Source organism: Filicampus tigris, chromosome 3 (assembly GCF_054856515.1).
Source record: "Filicampus tigris isolate MCC_2025a chromosome 3, RoL_Ftig_1.0, whole genome shotgun sequence".
NCBI classification, from domain to species: Eukaryota; Metazoa; Chordata; class Actinopteri; order Syngnathiformes; family Syngnathidae; genus Filicampus; species Filicampus tigris.
The window spans coordinates 28,522,536-28,540,467 of NC_141219.1; the positions used below are offsets into that span (position 1 = coordinate 28,522,536).

The 17,932-nt window shown below is 40.7% G+C and overlaps 1 protein-coding gene across 11 annotated transcripts in view; it reads right to left on the reverse strand.

Moving 5' to 3' along the window:
• The window catches only part of herc1 (HECT and RLD domain containing E3 ubiquitin protein ligase family member 1), a 99,245-nt gene that overhangs the window by 39,015 nt on the left and 42,298 nt on the right, over window positions 1–17,932 (reverse strand). For all 11 annotated transcript variants that reach the window (XM_086024811.1, XM_086024814.1, XM_086024813.1 and 8 more), the window contains 11 exons: window positions 12,491–12,762; window positions 10,688–10,903; window positions 10,429–10,549; window positions 7,968–8,205; window positions 7,710–7,882; window positions 5,911–6,066; window positions 5,729–5,835; window positions 4,733–4,843; window positions 4,481–4,651; window positions 902–1,141; window positions 81–164 (listed from right to left, as the gene is read on the reverse strand). In XM_086024811.1, coding sequence (XP_085880937.1) covers window positions 81–164; window positions 902–1,141; window positions 4,481–4,651; window positions 4,733–4,843; window positions 5,729–5,835; window positions 5,911–6,066; window positions 7,710–7,882; window positions 7,968–8,205; window positions 10,429–10,549; window positions 10,688–10,903; window positions 12,491–12,762 — 1,889 coding nt within the window. The remainder of the gene's footprint in view (window positions 1–80; window positions 165–901; window positions 1,142–4,480; window positions 4,652–4,732; window positions 4,844–5,728; window positions 5,836–5,910; window positions 6,067–7,709; window positions 7,883–7,967; window positions 8,206–10,428; window positions 10,550–10,687; window positions 10,904–12,490; window positions 12,763–17,932) is intronic.

A 17,932-nucleotide genomic window follows, 5' to 3' on the forward strand; every position in this document is an offset into this window, starting at 1 on the left:
TATGTAATAATTTAGCACTCTGGGACACACATCATCTTTTTGTTATGTAGAACGCTATCTCGTGTGCACTTCTCTCTTACCTTTTCCCCTGGGTTACTGCTATAGAACATTACACAAGGGAAGAGTTCGGTGGCATCCACATCCTCAAAGGCTAACTTGGGTTCCTGTGGAATCAAATATTGTGGAATGAAATATTAGTAGTTAGGGAGAAATATGCAGATAATTTATGCATTCCTTATGCATTTGCATGATTTGCTGGTAGTTAGTTACTTGCATAATTAGTTTTCAGAATAATACAGTAAGATTCCTTTAAATCTCATAAACAACTCCATGAGGATATTAAAATTGTCATTGTTTACTATTACTACTAGTTATTGTTGCAGTTTAACAAACATGTCCATGACTAATGTAACGGGCAGAGTGAGGATTAAACAGCCAAAAATTTGATTAACATTTAATTACGGAGACGCATTTCTACCAATAAAAAAAAAGAAAAAAAAGTATTAGAAAAGAGCAAATTGGTAGATAGAATCTGACTGATTCTGCATTATTTTGTTATCGAGTCATTATCAAAGCTAATAAAATTCAATATGAATGCAAGGAACTCGAGTGGAACCGCGATCATTCTGGTTATTCCGGAATTGTTCAGATTTTAGAATGTCGGTGCTAAATTTCGATACAGAGTTACTACATCAAAGACATCTGGTCCTTCACATGAAAGATGTGGTATATTTAAGCTACCATAATTGGTCATATCAGAGGCCTCCAATAGTTAGATGTTATCGATATTATAGTTTGTTACCCTGTGCCTAGCCAATACATTTTAATGCAGAAATGTTGCATTAAATTAAACATGACACATTTGTGTTTATAGCCAATGCAACCCATCACCACCTCTTACCTCTCCATTCTTCCCAAACGAAATGGTTCTAGCTTCCATGTCAAGAACACAAGTGATGAAGTCCCCCTGGGTAAAGCTGCTCAGAGTCAGGGTTTGTTCCCCATTGTGATAGAGGTTTCCACTGTATGCTCGATATAACCACATATCTGATGTGGTGCGGTGGTTGAAGTCATGCACGGGCCATCGTGAAACACCTACACACGTGCCCTCATTGCCCCGATTCTCCTTCACAATGTAAAACTATGGGAAAATAAGATCAACAATTAATACAAAGAGGCATATGATAACATAAATTCTGTTGTGATTAATGCAAAACATTAACTTGAAAAATCAAAGACCTAAAAAATAATTTGCTGCAATCTACACGGTAATTAGACTAAAATGACTAAACAGACAAGATGACTCATGGCAGGGTTCCTCCAGGTTTCTTCAAGGTAAATTTAAGGCCTTTTGAGACCTATCTAAGCCTTTTTTTTTTTTTTAAAGTAATACCAATTTCGCATGCATACCGTCCCCCAAAAATCTGTGAATTTGTGTGGAAATGTGGAATGTGTGCAGGATGTAAGAATGCAGCATATTGAGTAGGCTAATCTCACGACATCACCACAACAGGTGGACAATATGGAACGAGTTTGTTCCTGACCGGACTATAGACGAAAGATGGATTATTAAATACATGGCCTATTTAAAATTTTTTTCTCATCATTCGTCAACCGTCAGCAAAATGGGTGTCCGTCTATGGTGGAATGCCCAGCTCTGGTGCATTGTATAAGGACAGTCTTGACAGTGTATTCTTATCAATAGCGCATGTTTGGATTAGCTCCACTAACGGTTGAGATATGGTTAGGGAAGGTCGTGCTCTGCTATGAAAGCACACACTCGCACTTTCAATTCACAGACGTGGTCAGTCATTGATGCCAGTGCGTTTGTTGTCGCTGGGGCCCCCCGGTAGGTATGAGGTGCGCTCAAGTGAAGAAACTGCAGCCTTGTCTGTGGCTTCTGACTGGTGGCGGAGCAGGACTTTTTGACATTACTACCATACAGATTTTTTTGCGCCAAGTCATGCCTATCACTATCTCCAGTATTTTTGACTCCAGTGTCGATGTTTCCCAATGCGGCATCTTTCTTCACAAAAAGTGTGTCCATAATTGCCGAGTCAATTTCATCTGACATGCTCGCCAAGTTAGCTAAAAAGTAAATTGTTTTAGACCCTGTCCCCTGCCGCCTGCCAATCATGTGCATTGTGATTGGAAGACATGTCGCAAAGATTCACTTAACACTTCCTGCGGCACTTACAAAATTAAAGTCCTTATATGTTCAAGCAGTAAGGACCGTTTTATTGTAACGAGGTGCGACAACAACAGCAGAGACGGGCATTCGTGCCAGGGACGGAACGGTCCGATCGTCTGTCCCGGACGAAGGACGAGAAGTTTTTAAAAGAGGACGGACTAAGCAAGGGCGGGAGTGGGTTTTCGGCCGTCCCTGTAATCATCCTTCACCGGGTCAAGTACCGACTGACGTCTTGTGTTGGGTTCTCTTGAAAAGAAAGACCACTGTTCTCTTCTGCAATATCACACATAGGCATAATCTGCCCTTACAGGCATACTCACAGGCATAGTCTGCCCTCTCGTGGTTCATGTTACACCATGCATTACGCCACAGGATGCCAATTTCACTGACGAGAAAAAAGGTGGCTAGAAAAAAGGTGGCTAGCACTAACTGTTAACATTTAGTAGATACCTCATCCATTTGCAAAGTATGTCCTTGTCTGGGACATCTCTAGAGCAGTGATTCTCAACCAGTTTGCCGTGAGAGATCATCAGGAAATCATCCAACGCCAATTATGTTGACAAAAAATATATATATATATTTTAGTTAAAACTGTTTCGTTAATTTATTTATGCCAACCACGTATAGTAACAGGCAAAACAATCAAATGTTCTTCCACTAGATGACAGAAGTTACATAATGACCCTGTATAGCCATTTATTGTGCATAGTTTTGCTAAGTGGCGATCCGTGAGATTTATGTCAATGTCAAATAAGTGCCTCGGCTCAATAAAAGGTTGAGAAACACTGCTCTAGAGCGTAAAAATCTCTCCAAACAGTCATTCATGCTCACGCCAGCACCGCCGTACACTTAAAGCTACGACCCGGAAGTGGAAGTCTTTCGTTCTCCTCCTAAAATAACACTGCATTATTTTGCAGTAAATATTTTATGGTAAAATAATGCAATAAAAACGGAAACATTTTGCAATAAAACCCAACAGTTTTGTGTTATAACACAATCTTAAATATTATTGTGATATCACCTGGCTAAATGTGGGTCACAGTTGTAAACAATTCAATCCACTCACGATACTCCCAGCCGTTAAGTGGATGTGAATAGGACATTTGTCAGCTAATGAGACTCGGACTTACATATAGCATAACAGTTAAGCCCCAGATATAAAAATTCAATACTTTTCCCAAAACATTTTAAGGTATTATTTCCAAATTCTTTAATTCAATGCTTTTAAGACTTTAAACCCAGCGGGAACCCTGTGATGGTGAACTTTTTGGGTTGATTTTTTGACTTGTGGACTTTGTGTACAAGCACCTGGAAGTACGTCTGAACTTGCTAGGGATATGGGTGATTTCTGCAATGGTGGGCATTCCATCAATCTGACAATGACGGATGCCCGTTTTGCTGCCGAATGACAAATGACGGGTCACTTTGAAAAACTGATGCAAGAGGCATTGACAGAAGTGTTTTCTTCCATCAACGTATCGTCAATAACCGGGTCAGTACTGACGGACTGCCATTTCGTTGATGACTGAAGCTTGGTTTATGCTTGATGCGTCCACAAGGTCAGCACGGGTCCACGCTTCAAAATCACGTCATTTCAGCAACCACGCCCCATGTGTGTGGGTTTGCATTGGCCACATTTTCTGCACAGCGCACTTATGAGAATTTGTAACTGGTGCAAACAGTCCTTGCAGTAAAACATGGTGGACAAGCAAAAGCTGTTGCAAACAACAGTGTCTTGTACTTCCTGATTCTTTGTTTTCGTTTATTTAGTTACATTGTTTACTCCAAACTTTAGAAGAAAAATAATGACGGATTGACGATTACAGTTCGGCTTGAAATAATCACGGACTGACAATGATGGACGGATGTCCCATTAAAATTTATTGATGCGCCCCCTCTGCATTTCCGTGTGCCTTTTTGCACATAGCAACAGAGCAAAAGCATGCAGCATTGTACTGCTAAGGGAAAATGGGTTTCACAAACGCCATACTATCGTTGTTTGAATAGAACATTTGCACTTCTGACAAACCTTCATCTCCTTCTGATCACAATACTTCAAATGGGATCAAAGAATGCAAGTAACTATAATTTGTAATCTTATTCATCACTTAAACATTTATGGATAACTATAATAATTATATTTCAGCATTACACATTTTGCTTTGACATACTGGTACAGTTATTACAGAAACATGTAGGTGTGTTATACAGTTTATATTCGGTGGTGGTGTAATATATTTTCTAGGCACTTCATAGTAATAGAAATGAGGGGAAATCAAAGAATAGTACCTTCCACTGGTAGCAACCAGAAGAGATTCCAGTGGAGGCCAAGCCATAGCCTTTACCCCCACTGCCATGTGTCAGCCCTTGTCCATTTTCCACCACACAACACTGAGCCTTCTCTGGGTCAAAGGACACTTCTTGGATGGGAAGGTTCTCCTCTTCTTCTTCGGCGTCTCCCTATCAATAAAAGGTATGTTAGTGCCACAAATAAATAGATAGTGACCCACTTTATGGAGATAACTGTGCTTTGTTTTCAACCTGCAATTTCAGTTCATGTATTTTTTCTTTAATCTGGACGGAGTGCCTGGCTTGAGCAATGGGAGCTTCCCACATGCAGTCAGACAACAGGGAGAATAGCCGCTCAACAACCTGGAAGAGAAAATTATCAAGTCAGTTGTGTGTTTGTGTGTGTTTTTTTTTTTCATTAAACATTTAGAGCATATAAAATCATCATTCATCCGTGCCTAAAGGCCGAGATACACCAATCCGACGTCGGATGTCAGTAAGCGTCGGGGGGTCCGATTGTGCCGTCTGATTGATGTTGCGAACTCCGTCGTAACATCGGACCTCGTCAGGAAGCGTCTGGTGGGCGTTTTATCATGTTTGAATCGGCGTAGTGAGTTGTGACATTTGGTCACTCTGATTGGCTGTTAGCTACAGAATCAACGAATGGGAAGTGACAAATGCGGATAAACAGTGAGCATGACTTTGCTGCCTTAATCGTCTTAAAAGAACAAGAGCGAGGGTTGATAATTTAAGTATTTCTCGACACTGTGTAAAGAACTTGAGGGGTTGCTCATTGTGAGCGAAAAATATCGCTGAATGCATTGTTCACGTTTTTATAATCCGACCCCGGCCAACAGCTTTCCGGTTGGCTTTTACTAACCACTACCGACGCAGATGATATGGAGAGGTATTACATCTCACGCATGCGCTGAAGGTACTTTAATGGTCAGTGTCGCTGTCTGTTGTTAAGGTGTATTTTTCCAGCGTGACCTGTCGACAGTCGGCCCGACGCCACAGGAGGTAAGCGTCTGTCACAGTTGGCCAACGTCGGATTGGTCTATCTAGGCCTTACAATCAAATAAATCAACATTCAGATTCAATAGAATAATCAATATTGTCAAGATATGCGAGATAAAAAGGGTGGTGTCTGTGGGAATGAGTAAGATAAAATAGTATGTGTTCAAGCTAGAGATACTAAGGAATCTATGTTTCCTGATATCATTCCAAACTGCACGGGGGCTTGTATACCTGAGTCATTTGTTCATCCTCCATATTGGCCTCACATGCAGGTAAGACAGCTTCCAAAACATGAAGTGCTAAAAGCCGAGTTCTTAGGTTCCCCACCAGAGGGACTCCTAGAATTGAAAGTCCAGTATGTTTTATTAGTGTCATAGGCCATCCCCAAACCATTGAATTACAGATGGTCTTACCAGAGCAGCATTTCTGTGCAGCAATATTAAGCAGCACTTCAGTCCATTTTGGGGAGGCCATCTTGGACTGGATAGCTTTGGAGGACACTACTCTCCTTAGGAATACTAGAAAGTCTCCCAAGTGTAGCTCAGCAGTGTGTTGCTTGCGTAGTAAAGCTGAAAAACGACATCACTACCTTTCAACAAAATGTGCCCAATCGGTCAAAACTTACAAACTTATTATGGTCGGGTTTGGAAAGAAATTCCTACAGCTGAAACCAGAAGTTTAAATACATTAAATATAAAGATGTTTTGTTCTCACTGTCTGACCTGAAATCAGACTCATTTTATCCTGTTCAAGGTCAATTAGGATTACCAAAATTATTTCTATTTGCTAAATGGCAGAATAATGAATTACATTCGTCAAAGGTAGAAGTTTACTAACATTTCATTAGTATTTGGTGCCAGATGCAGATGTCAAACTCCGGTGTCCTGCATGTTTGATATGTTTCCCTCCACCAACACACCTGATTCAAATGATTAGAATCGTTGTCAGGCTCCTGCAGAGCTTGCTAACTGATCATTTGAATCAGGTGTGTTGGAGGATCTAAAAGATGCAGCACACTGACCCACGAGGATCGGAGCTTGACACCTGTGCTTTTAAACTGTATGACTTGGGGAAAACACTTTGGATATCTTTCCACTAGCTTCTCACAACAGTCGGCAGGAAATTCCTCCTGTCTGATTTGGTGTCACTGAGCCAAACTTGTAGGCTGCCTTACTGGCACATGCCTTTTCAATTGTATACATAAATTATCAATAGGATTGAGATCAGGCCTTTGTGATGGCGTATCCAAAATGATTCATTTGTCATTCCGAAGCCACTTTGTCACCGGTTTGGTAGTATGCTTCGGGCCCATTTAGAAGACCCATTTGTGCGCAGTGCTTCAGTAACTCAACGTACTGTTTTTTCCTCATCATGCCTTTTTTTGTGAATGCACCAGTAACTCTTTTAGCAAAACAACAACACAATATGATGCCGCCACCCCGTATTTCACAGTTGGGACAGTGTTCTCAGGCTTTCAAGCTTCCCCCTTGACCTCCAAATGTAACAATGCTAATTGTGGCCAAAGAGTTTTTATTTTTAATTTCATCAGATAACAGGACATGGGCCTTTGTCCCTGTGTGGTACAACCTACAATTAATCTTTTTGATGTTTCTTTTGAACAATGGCTTCTTACTGTCGTTACAGTACTCATTTCACTCTGGACAATGACATACTCTTACCAGCTTCAGCCAGCATCTTCAAAAGGTCTTTTGCTTTTGTTCTTTGGGTGATATGCAAATTTGGGAACAAAGCCCATTCATCTCTGGGATACAGAACCCACCTCCTTCCTGAGCGGTATAATGGCTGGACATTCCATGGTATTCATATTTGCTCGCAATTGTTTGAACAGATGAACGTGGCACATTCAGGCATGTGGAAATTGTACCCAAAGATGAACCAGACTCGTGAAATTCCACGATTAACTTTCTGATATCTTGGCATAGTTGTTTTGACTTTTCCATGTTACATCATCTGGGATTTCCCAAATTGTTTAAAGGCTACATTACTCTTACTCTATGTATAGTTCTGATATTGAAAAAGTAATGAAAATCTGTCTTAAAAATCATTTTCTCATTATCCCAACATTTCGCAAATGACCTAAAACAGGAAAGGTTTACCGGTAGTCTGATTTCATGTCAAACAGTAAGAAAAAAAAGTATGCATCCTTTCATATAGTGTAACCCTCTGGTTTCAACTGTAAATATTTGGTCACCTCTGAAATCTTTCTTCTCTGACTCAGAAGCATCCTCTTGTTTGGATTCTTCGTGGTCTTTTCCAGAACACAGGACACTAACTCCTGCCTGAGATAGAAGGTTCTTCAGTTGGCTGCAGAGGAGGTCCAGCAATGACTGGACAACCTTTGGACTCAATTTGTCTGCATAAGTCCTGTAAAATTAACCATGTTATTAAAAATCTAATGTCCTCCATGCCAAATATATATATAGTGTTCTTTCTGTATACCACAAATTACCCAGTGCTGATGGCCAGTATCTGCAGCAACCGCGTAGAGGCCACCTTCAGAGCAGTGCTGAGCTGGGATACTCCCGGTTTGTGCAACAGTTGGAGGGGCTGCCCCAGCATGGTGTCTGTACCACAGAGCTGGGAAAGCACATTGAGCAGTCCGCTAGAAATGGCCAGGGAGACATCGACCGGCTGGTAGCGAACACTCAGTGCAAACACAGTTACCAACAGAAGACGCTGCTGGGCTTCTGGGAGTTGGAAGAAAATCAAAAGAGTAGAACGTTTTAGGTTGAGTGCTGACAAAAACTTTGATCATTTTGGTTGGGTCTTGACCCACATGCAAATTCATAGTGGTCCCCAAACCTTTTTGTACCAGATACCGGTTTCATGAAAGGCAATATTTTGAAAGACCAGCATAAAAAAAAAAAACACACAAAAAAACACATAATTAAAAGCACAACTCATCATTACACTGAATGATTTTGTTGTAATTAATGGAAGCCTTGTGCAGTCTATTCTAATTTACCAGTAGTTTTGGCCACCGTCTTGACAGAAAATCCCTCTACACCATGATAGGGTGTTGGAACTGGAAGCAAGGAATTCAGTGCTTGATTGGGGCAGTTTTGAAGGACTCTTTGCCTCATTTGAGAGCCTTTCCTCACATACTATTTTATGCAGAGCAAGCTTTGGTGCATGTGAATCACTTGGAGTGAAAAACACTTATTGTGAGTAGGGCTTGCTGATATTGTCTCTTAATTGCAGCTTTATCTACTTGGGAGCTATAGGTTCTTGTTTTGTTTCATCATTTGGCCTTTTTCCATTTCCAAAGGAGCTCTCCAAAGAAGGTTGTTAAGGTTGTTTTTGACTCATTTTTGCTAGGCTTATTTTTTTATATATCGTACCATGTAACAGAGAGGAGCGGTTTGACATGTACAGAGGCACGGGTAGATGCACCTGACCAAATGGACCACAGACATTGGGTTTTGCAGCCCTGTGGTTGGGGACCACAGAATTAGGGCATGAAAAGCACTTGTGCATATACACTGTACTTTCATCCGGGTTGCATTTTTTTTTTTTTTTTTTACATAAGGGATGGGCAATTTAAATGATGGAGGGGGCCATAATTTTTTGTCTGGCTGTAACTGACAGCAGCAGTAACAAACAACCTAAATAATTTATATACAAGCTATGCTAAATAAAATGCTAATAAATCACTACCTGAAAATTGATCTAGAGATGTTCCCAAACGATAATATTCCAACTCGCTACGGAGGCGTGTATGAGACTGAGCCGCTAATATACACCACTGTGGCAGAATGACTATGTCAAGGTCTCTGCTAGCCCAATCAGAGGACAGAAAGCCAAATTCACATGCAGTGTAATGTTTCACCTGAAGATGGCTCAACACAAACTTTATTTTGCCCCAAATACAAGATTTCAACAAATATGCACTAAAATGTCAAAAATAATGACCAGGACATGAAGACAGCAATAGTAAACACCAGTTTATCCAGTTAATCACACAAAAATAAGTGGATTTGGGGGTGATTACCCCTTTAAGTGCAAGAAAGATTTTGTGCATTTTATTTTTCACCAAAATCAAGTCACTCGAAATGTTTCGATATTATAATATATGTTATGAATGTGTACGGCGGCACGGTGGTCGACTGGTTAGCACGTCCGCCTCACAGTTCAGAGGTTGTGGGTTCGAGCCCGGCTCCGGCCTCCCTGTGTGGAGTTTGCATGTTCTCCCCGTGCCTGCGTGGGTTTTCTCCGGGTACTCCGGTTTCCTCCCACATTCCAAAAACATGCATGGTAAGTTGATTGGATACTCTAAATTGCCCCTAGGTGTGATTGTGAGTGCGGATGTTTGTCTCTGTGTGCCCTGCGATTGGCTGGCAACCAATTCAGGGTGTCCCCCGCCTACTGCCCAAAGACAGCTGGGATAGGCTCCAGCACGCCCCGCGACCCTTGTGAGGATAAGCGGTACAGATAATGGATGGATGGATGTTATGAATGTAATTTCAAATCGACCCAAAAAAATAAATAAATAAAAAATCACTAGGCCCACTCACGTAGTGTATGTCAGTATAAGACACAGTGCAAGCACAACTGAGTCTTGTCTGCTATCAAGTGATGAAAGGTGATATTGCAACAAAACTACTCAGTTGAAACCGGCTATTCGCATGGGATAAGGACAGGGTTGGCCTGCGAAAGGCAAAATTTGCATATAATTGACGCGCACTGAAATTTATTGGAAAAAACACCACCAAAAATCGCTGATAAACCTCTAATATGCATTTTCCACAAAAGACAGGGGTTGGCTCCTGCCTAAAAACTCAAAATTGAAAAATTAAAAAAAATAAAAATACTGAAAATAAATGATTATTTATTTTTTAATCAAGGGGCCACTCAGTGTGAAGGTGCATGCCTGTAGGCTCCCATTTTTCGATCACTACTTTAGAGCTTACCTATGTGGTGTTTGTTTGCCTGCAACGCTCGCTCCAGTGTTACAGATAATTGTTGGTAAATCTTATGAACTGCTGTCTGGATTTCCAACTGGAGGCTTCTCTTAGCTGTTTTTACACCATCCTAAAAAGATGGAAGGATATGGAAGGGCAGCAAAGTTTAAGGTAAATAACAGCTTTCAACTCCAACTAAATACAGTAAATAGTTTTTAATGCATAATCCACGTTCCTCCAATTACTGTCAGACTGCCACGTCTCATACCTGATAATGATGCAGCTGCACACTCTCTCGCTTCAGCCCTCCATTGCCAATAGTTCCCAGGCCAAAACAACCAGCCAGGAACTGCAACCTGACAGATGTGAGTAGGGAGGAGGAATGGAAGGCACTGCATGGGCGGTCTGTGTTCCCTGGCAGACAACCCTTCTCCTCCATACCAGCAATCAATACCACAATTTGATGGAGAGCTTCTAACCTCAGCTGCAGACACAAAACATTATGTTAGAAAATAGGACACTGATCGGATAATATGTACAGTATATATGCACTCTCCGTGTCTTTTTAAACAAACAATTATACAGCATCATATTTCTCCAAAGGGTGCATTGATATGTGGAACAAAGTGGGAAATCAGGTTACTTGAATCAGTCCAAGTCTGTGCAGTGAATCGTCCACTGGCGTAACCAATCGTGGAAATTCCTTGATAATGCTTAGCTAAGCAGAGGTTTCATAAAGAAAAAAGCTCCCTTTGAGCATTTTTGAAACTTTAAAATGGGTAAGCTTGACCCACAACAAATAAGAGACTTTAAATTTTGTCACTTCTGTCGACTGAAAATGACATCACAGTTGCTCAAGTCTCAGGTAACGTCCAATCACAGCTCATCTGTTTTCTGAAGCGAAGCCAAGATTGGTCATTATCTGAGCCCTGAGCAACTGTGATGCCATTAACTCTCTAGTTGCCCTTAGGTTTTGGGTACATGTTGAGCAAGGCAGTTTAGACCTTGGATTAAACATTGCTCAGTATTTCATGGTTGGACATACGGTTATTGCATACTCCCAAATTTGCACACTGAGTATTGAATGTGCAAATGACGGCAGTTTGGTCATTTGAGGAGAGGACCAGCAGCAGCTAAGCCGATGCGTCCGAGTAAAAGCCACTTAAACAGGACCCAAGAGGCAACATGCCTCTTGTGAAATGAGACTGCAAACCATCAGAAGGCAGCAGCCCACGGCTCTCATAAGCAACTAATATGGCCTTCACTACCCAATGGGACAGGTGTTGAAGTGGCAGAGCTTTCGCTTTATGAGACGGTGCTGGAATACAAATAGCTGGTGTAGTTTTTAATATTATGTATCTTGACGGAAGAATGTCCGAGTCTGACCTTTTATCAAAAATCTGCGAATGATTTTAAATTATGACAAAAATATATGTCTTTATCACAATGGTTTCCGTGAATATAAAAAGTCTACACACCCTCGTTTAATGAGACAGAGATAAATCTTCGCCAAACCTCTTCCACTTGGGGCCCACGGATCAAAACTGGCCCACCACCAATTATATCTGACCCACCAGATGATGATGATGGAAAAAAAAAAGATAATTCGTGAAAAAATATCATTGTGGTCTTGTTTTGAATAATGTGCTGTTCTAGCTTAAAATATAATTTTCTTCAGCAGGTTGCTTGGAAGCGCTCCACTTCCATGTTTCGGGTCCGGCCTAAGTGCCTGTGACGCACCTCATCTGGCCAGGACCGGTGGGCACCTGACCTCCGCTTTCTTGCCTCGGACTTCACATCGGACGCTACAACCCTCCGAATGTAAGCATATCAGTAAAGCCACTAGCCGACCGAACTGCAAATATTAGCAAGTGTTTGCGAAGGTAGCAAATGTTACGTTCTCGTCAAGGTTCATTCAAGGCATGTTTGATGCCAGTAATCTGGCATCAATTATAAATTGTCAATAATGTTCCCTTCCAATTTTGCAGGTGGTGGTAAAATGTGGCTATTGAACAACTATTTTGTTCGTAATATCATTGCATATACTGTATATACTTTATCAATCTCTCACCTCTGCCCTGCTTTGTTGCTGTTCCATGGCCAGGATAGTGGCCTGCGGACTGGTTGACATGCTTTCTTCAGGTTCTTTGAAGGCTGGAGTGAGGCCGACATCGCCATTGATGAAGCTGATCATATTGTCAATCAGAGCATGAATACCAAGAGAGCGGTTTAGGTCCAGGTCTGATTCTTCGTATGAGTATGCGGAGCTGTAGCTACGCTGACGGCTCAGTTTTGCACGAAACCAAGACTCCGCCAGTGAGTCTGGAGAGGTATAAAGAAGACCTGAGGAAATGAAGAGAGGGGAAATGCCTTCAGCAGGTAATATAAAAATATAAAAATATTTGTTTAATGGATGACTTATGTTGTTGTAAGCACATATCAATTTCAGTGCAAAGCCTTATCATTCCACAGGAACAACTTCAGCATACATCAAAATTCTGGTTGTTCATGCCTGCACATGCCTTAATCAGCCAACATGACTTTGTTTATAATGAATAAATTGAATTTCTGATAATTGCACTGGACAGAATGCTATGAAATGCTATACAGCAGCGTCTCTATCCACCTAGCTGTGGACCGGTCCTGGTTTGTGGGACATTTGGTAAATGGCCACACGGAGAGATTGAACAAAAAAATTTTATTGATCATCAGAGTCTGAAGGAAATTCTATTTTTAAACATCAGGTCCATCCACCTGTGCCTCTGTACACGTCGAGGCCCTTGTCTCGCTCACATGACACTGAACATAAAAAAGTAAGCCCACAAGAAAGCAAAAATTTGTTAAAAATGTCTGTGGAGAACCTCTGCCTCTAATTTGAGTTTGAAGAAAAAGGGGCTAAGAAAAAACAATCAATCAGAGACAGAGAGTGTGCCTGACGAGGACACTTAATCTGCTTGAGAGGTACGCTCATCATCTCTTTTTGGTCTTTAATTGATTGTACATTCGAAAAAATTGAATTTTAAACCTGTGTTATTGTACCATTCCATTTGGAATTAGTCATGCTACCAACGTACAACCACGGCTAACAGCTTGTTTACGATCCAAATGGTAGCTCAGTATTGCTAGTGCAACTATTTTGCTGACGCTAAATATGCCTTCTCTGTGACTATGTCATGATGATGACAAACTTACATTATTGCATGCCATTATGAATGGGCATGTTTTGTTAGGCAAGAACGTAACTTTAGTCAAGGATTTGGAGGAAAGGATTAGTGACGTGAGACCAGGGGTGGGCGATGTAGATCGTCATCGATGTCATCGTCAATCTTGCTTACACGATGTGTAATTTTAGATTATCGAGTATTATTAATACTGCCTCGAAAAGCGAGTCAGTGGACGGCCGCAAAGTATAAGGAAATGCTGAAAATCGGGGTGCGTTGACGGCAGATGAGGAGGAAGTGATAATCATTTGCCGAATCAGCGGGCAGGACCCGGTCACGTGACTCTGTCCACACTGCAGCCGAGCTGTTTCAAACAAAGTGTCGAGCGGGGATCAGATTCATAGCAAGGCGCGAGTCCACGTTGTCCGTAGTCTGTAAATGGTTTGGGGTTGACAAGACTGACGTCGGTAGGAATAACATGTGCCAAAACGGTCACTGTGAAGAGCAATTTTGTTGCATCACGAGCCGTATGGATTACGAGGAAAACTTGGCAACCGCGCAAGCACGCTAAACAAAAGCTTAAACACACACACCTAGAAAACAGAGAGTTGAGAGTCGCAGAGTTTAATCAACAAATATAAACGCACGCACGCACACACACGCTCAGTACAAGTCAAACGTGACAGCCTGGATGATCTTTTAACATTCAGTTTACACGGTTGTAGTCCGCATCATTCATAACTAGCCTGTATTCCCGAGGCATGTTGTACAAACTACGACGGCTTATTAGTGTGACGCCAGGATACAGCCAAACATGAATAAAGTCACAAGTCTCCATATAACAGCGATGAATGAGTGGGAAAATGAACTTCCCACTAAATTGCAATTTTGTTATTCAACTTTATTCTGAATACGGTGGCCAATGTATGAGAACTGGTGTTGTCATAACGTCTTTTTTTTTTCTCTCGCTGGGTGACACTTCCGTCACACGTCACATATCAAATACATTTTTTCCCATTCTGATTTCTGTAGTTACCTTTTTCTCATTCTGATTGCTCTAGTAGTTGGCAGTGGTACTTACACATGTGTATATACACATGTTACTGCGTATATCTACATAGGTTTGATTCTAAATGTTTGCCGTCAATGTTATACATTAATGGCCACATTATGCCGCCGCCCCTGTGTGACCTATATCTTTGCTACTGTAACAATGAAAATTTCCCCACTGTGGGATCAATAAAGGCATTCTTATTCTTATTCTTATTCTTACTGCAGCTCAAAATGTCATATCATTATGGAATAACAGCAGAGGTATTGAATATTGATATTGATTGATATTAAATGACATAAATATCCCAAAAATCAATGTAAATCTATACATAATTTTTTGTTTCTCAATGTTAAATATTGTCGTAGAATATCATTGTTTTGCAGAAGCGGTATTTAGCAATTTAAAAGAGATGTTCACAAACGCTGTCTATCCACAATTGGTCTGTGCAGATTTAAAATATTTTTTGTAGAATATCGTCAAATTATCGTTATCGAGTTTTTGGAAAAAATAGAGATTTTTTTTTTTTGCTCACTCCGTGAGACTAAATTTAAATGTTGCAAGCAGTTTTAACACTGCAAACTCCGTCTGCAATTTGTGCCGCCAACCTCACAAGTAAAGCAGTGCAGCCTTTAAAAACTGCAAGCAAAAAAAACAAAACACTGAATACCTTGCTTCAATTTCCAACATTTTTATGCTGATCTGTCAAAATATTGCTTTAAATGAAACCGGTCTGTGCCGCAAGAAAAGGTTTGGGACCAATGCTATACAGTATTGGTTGTAAACTTAAGTAATCAATATAAATCAACATCAGTGGAGATTTCATTGTGATTGCAATTTTTAATTGCAGCAATTCAACTCAAATCCAGTATTCACAAGGAATGAGAACCCTGTCTATTCATGTATTGTACTGGCATTTGAAAACAGAAACTGAATCAAGCAACCGCTTTACAGTTCAAAAGGTTCCTTCAAGGGATGTCCCGATCCCAATCATGTGATCGGAAATCGGGCCCGATCATGTCATTCTCAGCTGATCAGAATTGGAGGAAGAAGATATATGTACGTTTTATACTACGCAACATCGCAACACAGCCAGAAACAGTAGAAGTAAACACATCCAGTGGAAGAACGTTCTGGTAGTTTTCACGGGAAAGCTAATGCGAAGCTAGCGTCATGTAACAATGACTACAGCGGATAGGGAACTTAAGGTTACACAGAGCCATATCCTGCCTGTTTTAGATGTTTCCCTAATCCAAGACACCTATTCCAAATCATCAGGATTGTTTCAGGCTTCTAGAGTGCTTGCTGATGAGATGATCATTTAAATCAGGTGTGTTGGAGTAGGGAGACTTCTAAGGCGCGCCAACTTTGTCGGCCTGTCAGACTGCGCTCATAAGGCGGAAGCGTCTGTGACGCACGTCTTCATGATAAAATGGTTCGTGTTTAAATTAAATAAATAAATATCCAAATCTGGATGTGCACTTTGCCACATCAGCAGTCACCTATCTTAACTACCACTATGTGGTTTAGAAATGACGGCTTCCCATTCAGGCTTCTATCCGTTCAGGCGCTCACGACCCGCTCCACAGTTTGGCATCCGAGACTGCACGCTAAGACTTTTGTAAAGTCCTGGATGTAAATACATATACAATATATCAGCAGTGTGAGTCAAATGTTTTTCATATTCAAGTGTTCTGAAGTGTTTAAAAAGTTTTAAAATGTATCTTTAATCTCATTAAGAGCATTGTAATGTTGAATACAAGTAAAATGAATTTGAAGTTTATAGCTGTTAGCTATCATTTCACTGCTCTTTACTTTTGTTTTAAGTTTTTGCTGTGGTATTGTTTCCTTTTTTATAGGGGTGGGCGATATGATGTTAGATCGTTAAGCGGTTTAACGTGTTCACAATCTCATAAAGCCGAAAGATCGTTTGATTGTCTACATGTCACATTCTAAACAGTTTAGCTCTATGGCGGCACAAAGCTGCTAACGTGTATTACCCGACCAAACAATCACAGCACGCACAGTGCATGGTACGTGACACTCCCTACCTCCTTGTTTATTTGTATAGCGGGAAGCTAAAGTGGAAAGTCACCACGAAGCAGAGTTGGTTCTGAAAAGAAACTCCACATCCACACTGTCGATTTGGTTTGGCTTTTCCTCGGAGGGGAAAGCGCAAACCAGTTATTTGCAAAGTTTGCAGAGACTCGGTTCGGACGTCAGCGCCGACAGCCAAAGGCATGAAGACATGATTCTCATTAAAACAGTGGAAAACGAGGGGTTTAAAAGACTCTTCAAAGTACTAAAACTGTGTTACGAGCTGTTTTTATGTTTACATTCACTGCACATTTTGATAAAAATTGTCACTATTCAAATTAAAACCTGTTCAGAAAGCTTAGCTGACTTAAAATGTCTTTTTTTCTTTTAGAGTTTTATACACATTTTAAATGTGTTTTTTAACATGTTTAACATGAGGAAAATGGTCAGAAATGTGCAAATTAGCCTTGAATCATGATAAAATCGTGATCTTGATTTTATTTTTAAAAAAATCGTGATATGATATTTTTGCCATATCGCCCACCCCTACTTTTTTGTCTTCTTTTAAAGCGAAAGTCAACCCAAACATATTTTTTTCAAGAATATGTTCCCAGCAGGCCCACTAGTTGAAACACGGCATTCTGATTAATTTTGCGTTTGTGGAATATAGCAAAATTCACCTGTTTTTATCCATCTATGGGGGCGGCCACTTAGTCTTCTGTCGACTGAAAATGACATCACAACTGCTCACAAGGACCAATCACGGCTGACCTGTTCTCTGAATCTGAGCCGTGATTGGTCGTTGTGAGCAGTTGTGATGTCATTTTTAGTCGACAGAAGACAAAATGGCCGTCCCCTGAGATGACTAAAAACGAGTGCATTTTGCTGCTTAATTTATATTCCACAAACGCAACATTAATCAGAATGCCGCGTTTCAATTAGTGGGCCTGCTGGGAACATTCTTGAAAAAAATATGTTTAGGTTGACTTCCGCTTTAAATGGGAAGTCAAATGAAAAATATTCTTTACAATAATATGTTCTATGTGCCTTCAATAGTATAGATATGTCATCCTGATTAATATTGCGTTTGTGGAATATGAGTTAAGCTTTTAAGCGATCTCAAGGGGCGGCCATTTTGTCTTTTCTGTCGACTGAAAATGACATAAAAACTGCTCAGGTCTCAAATAATGAATGACCAATCACCGCTCACCTGTTTTCTGAAGCAGAGCCATGATTGGGTGTTAGCTAAGCCCTGAGATGGACA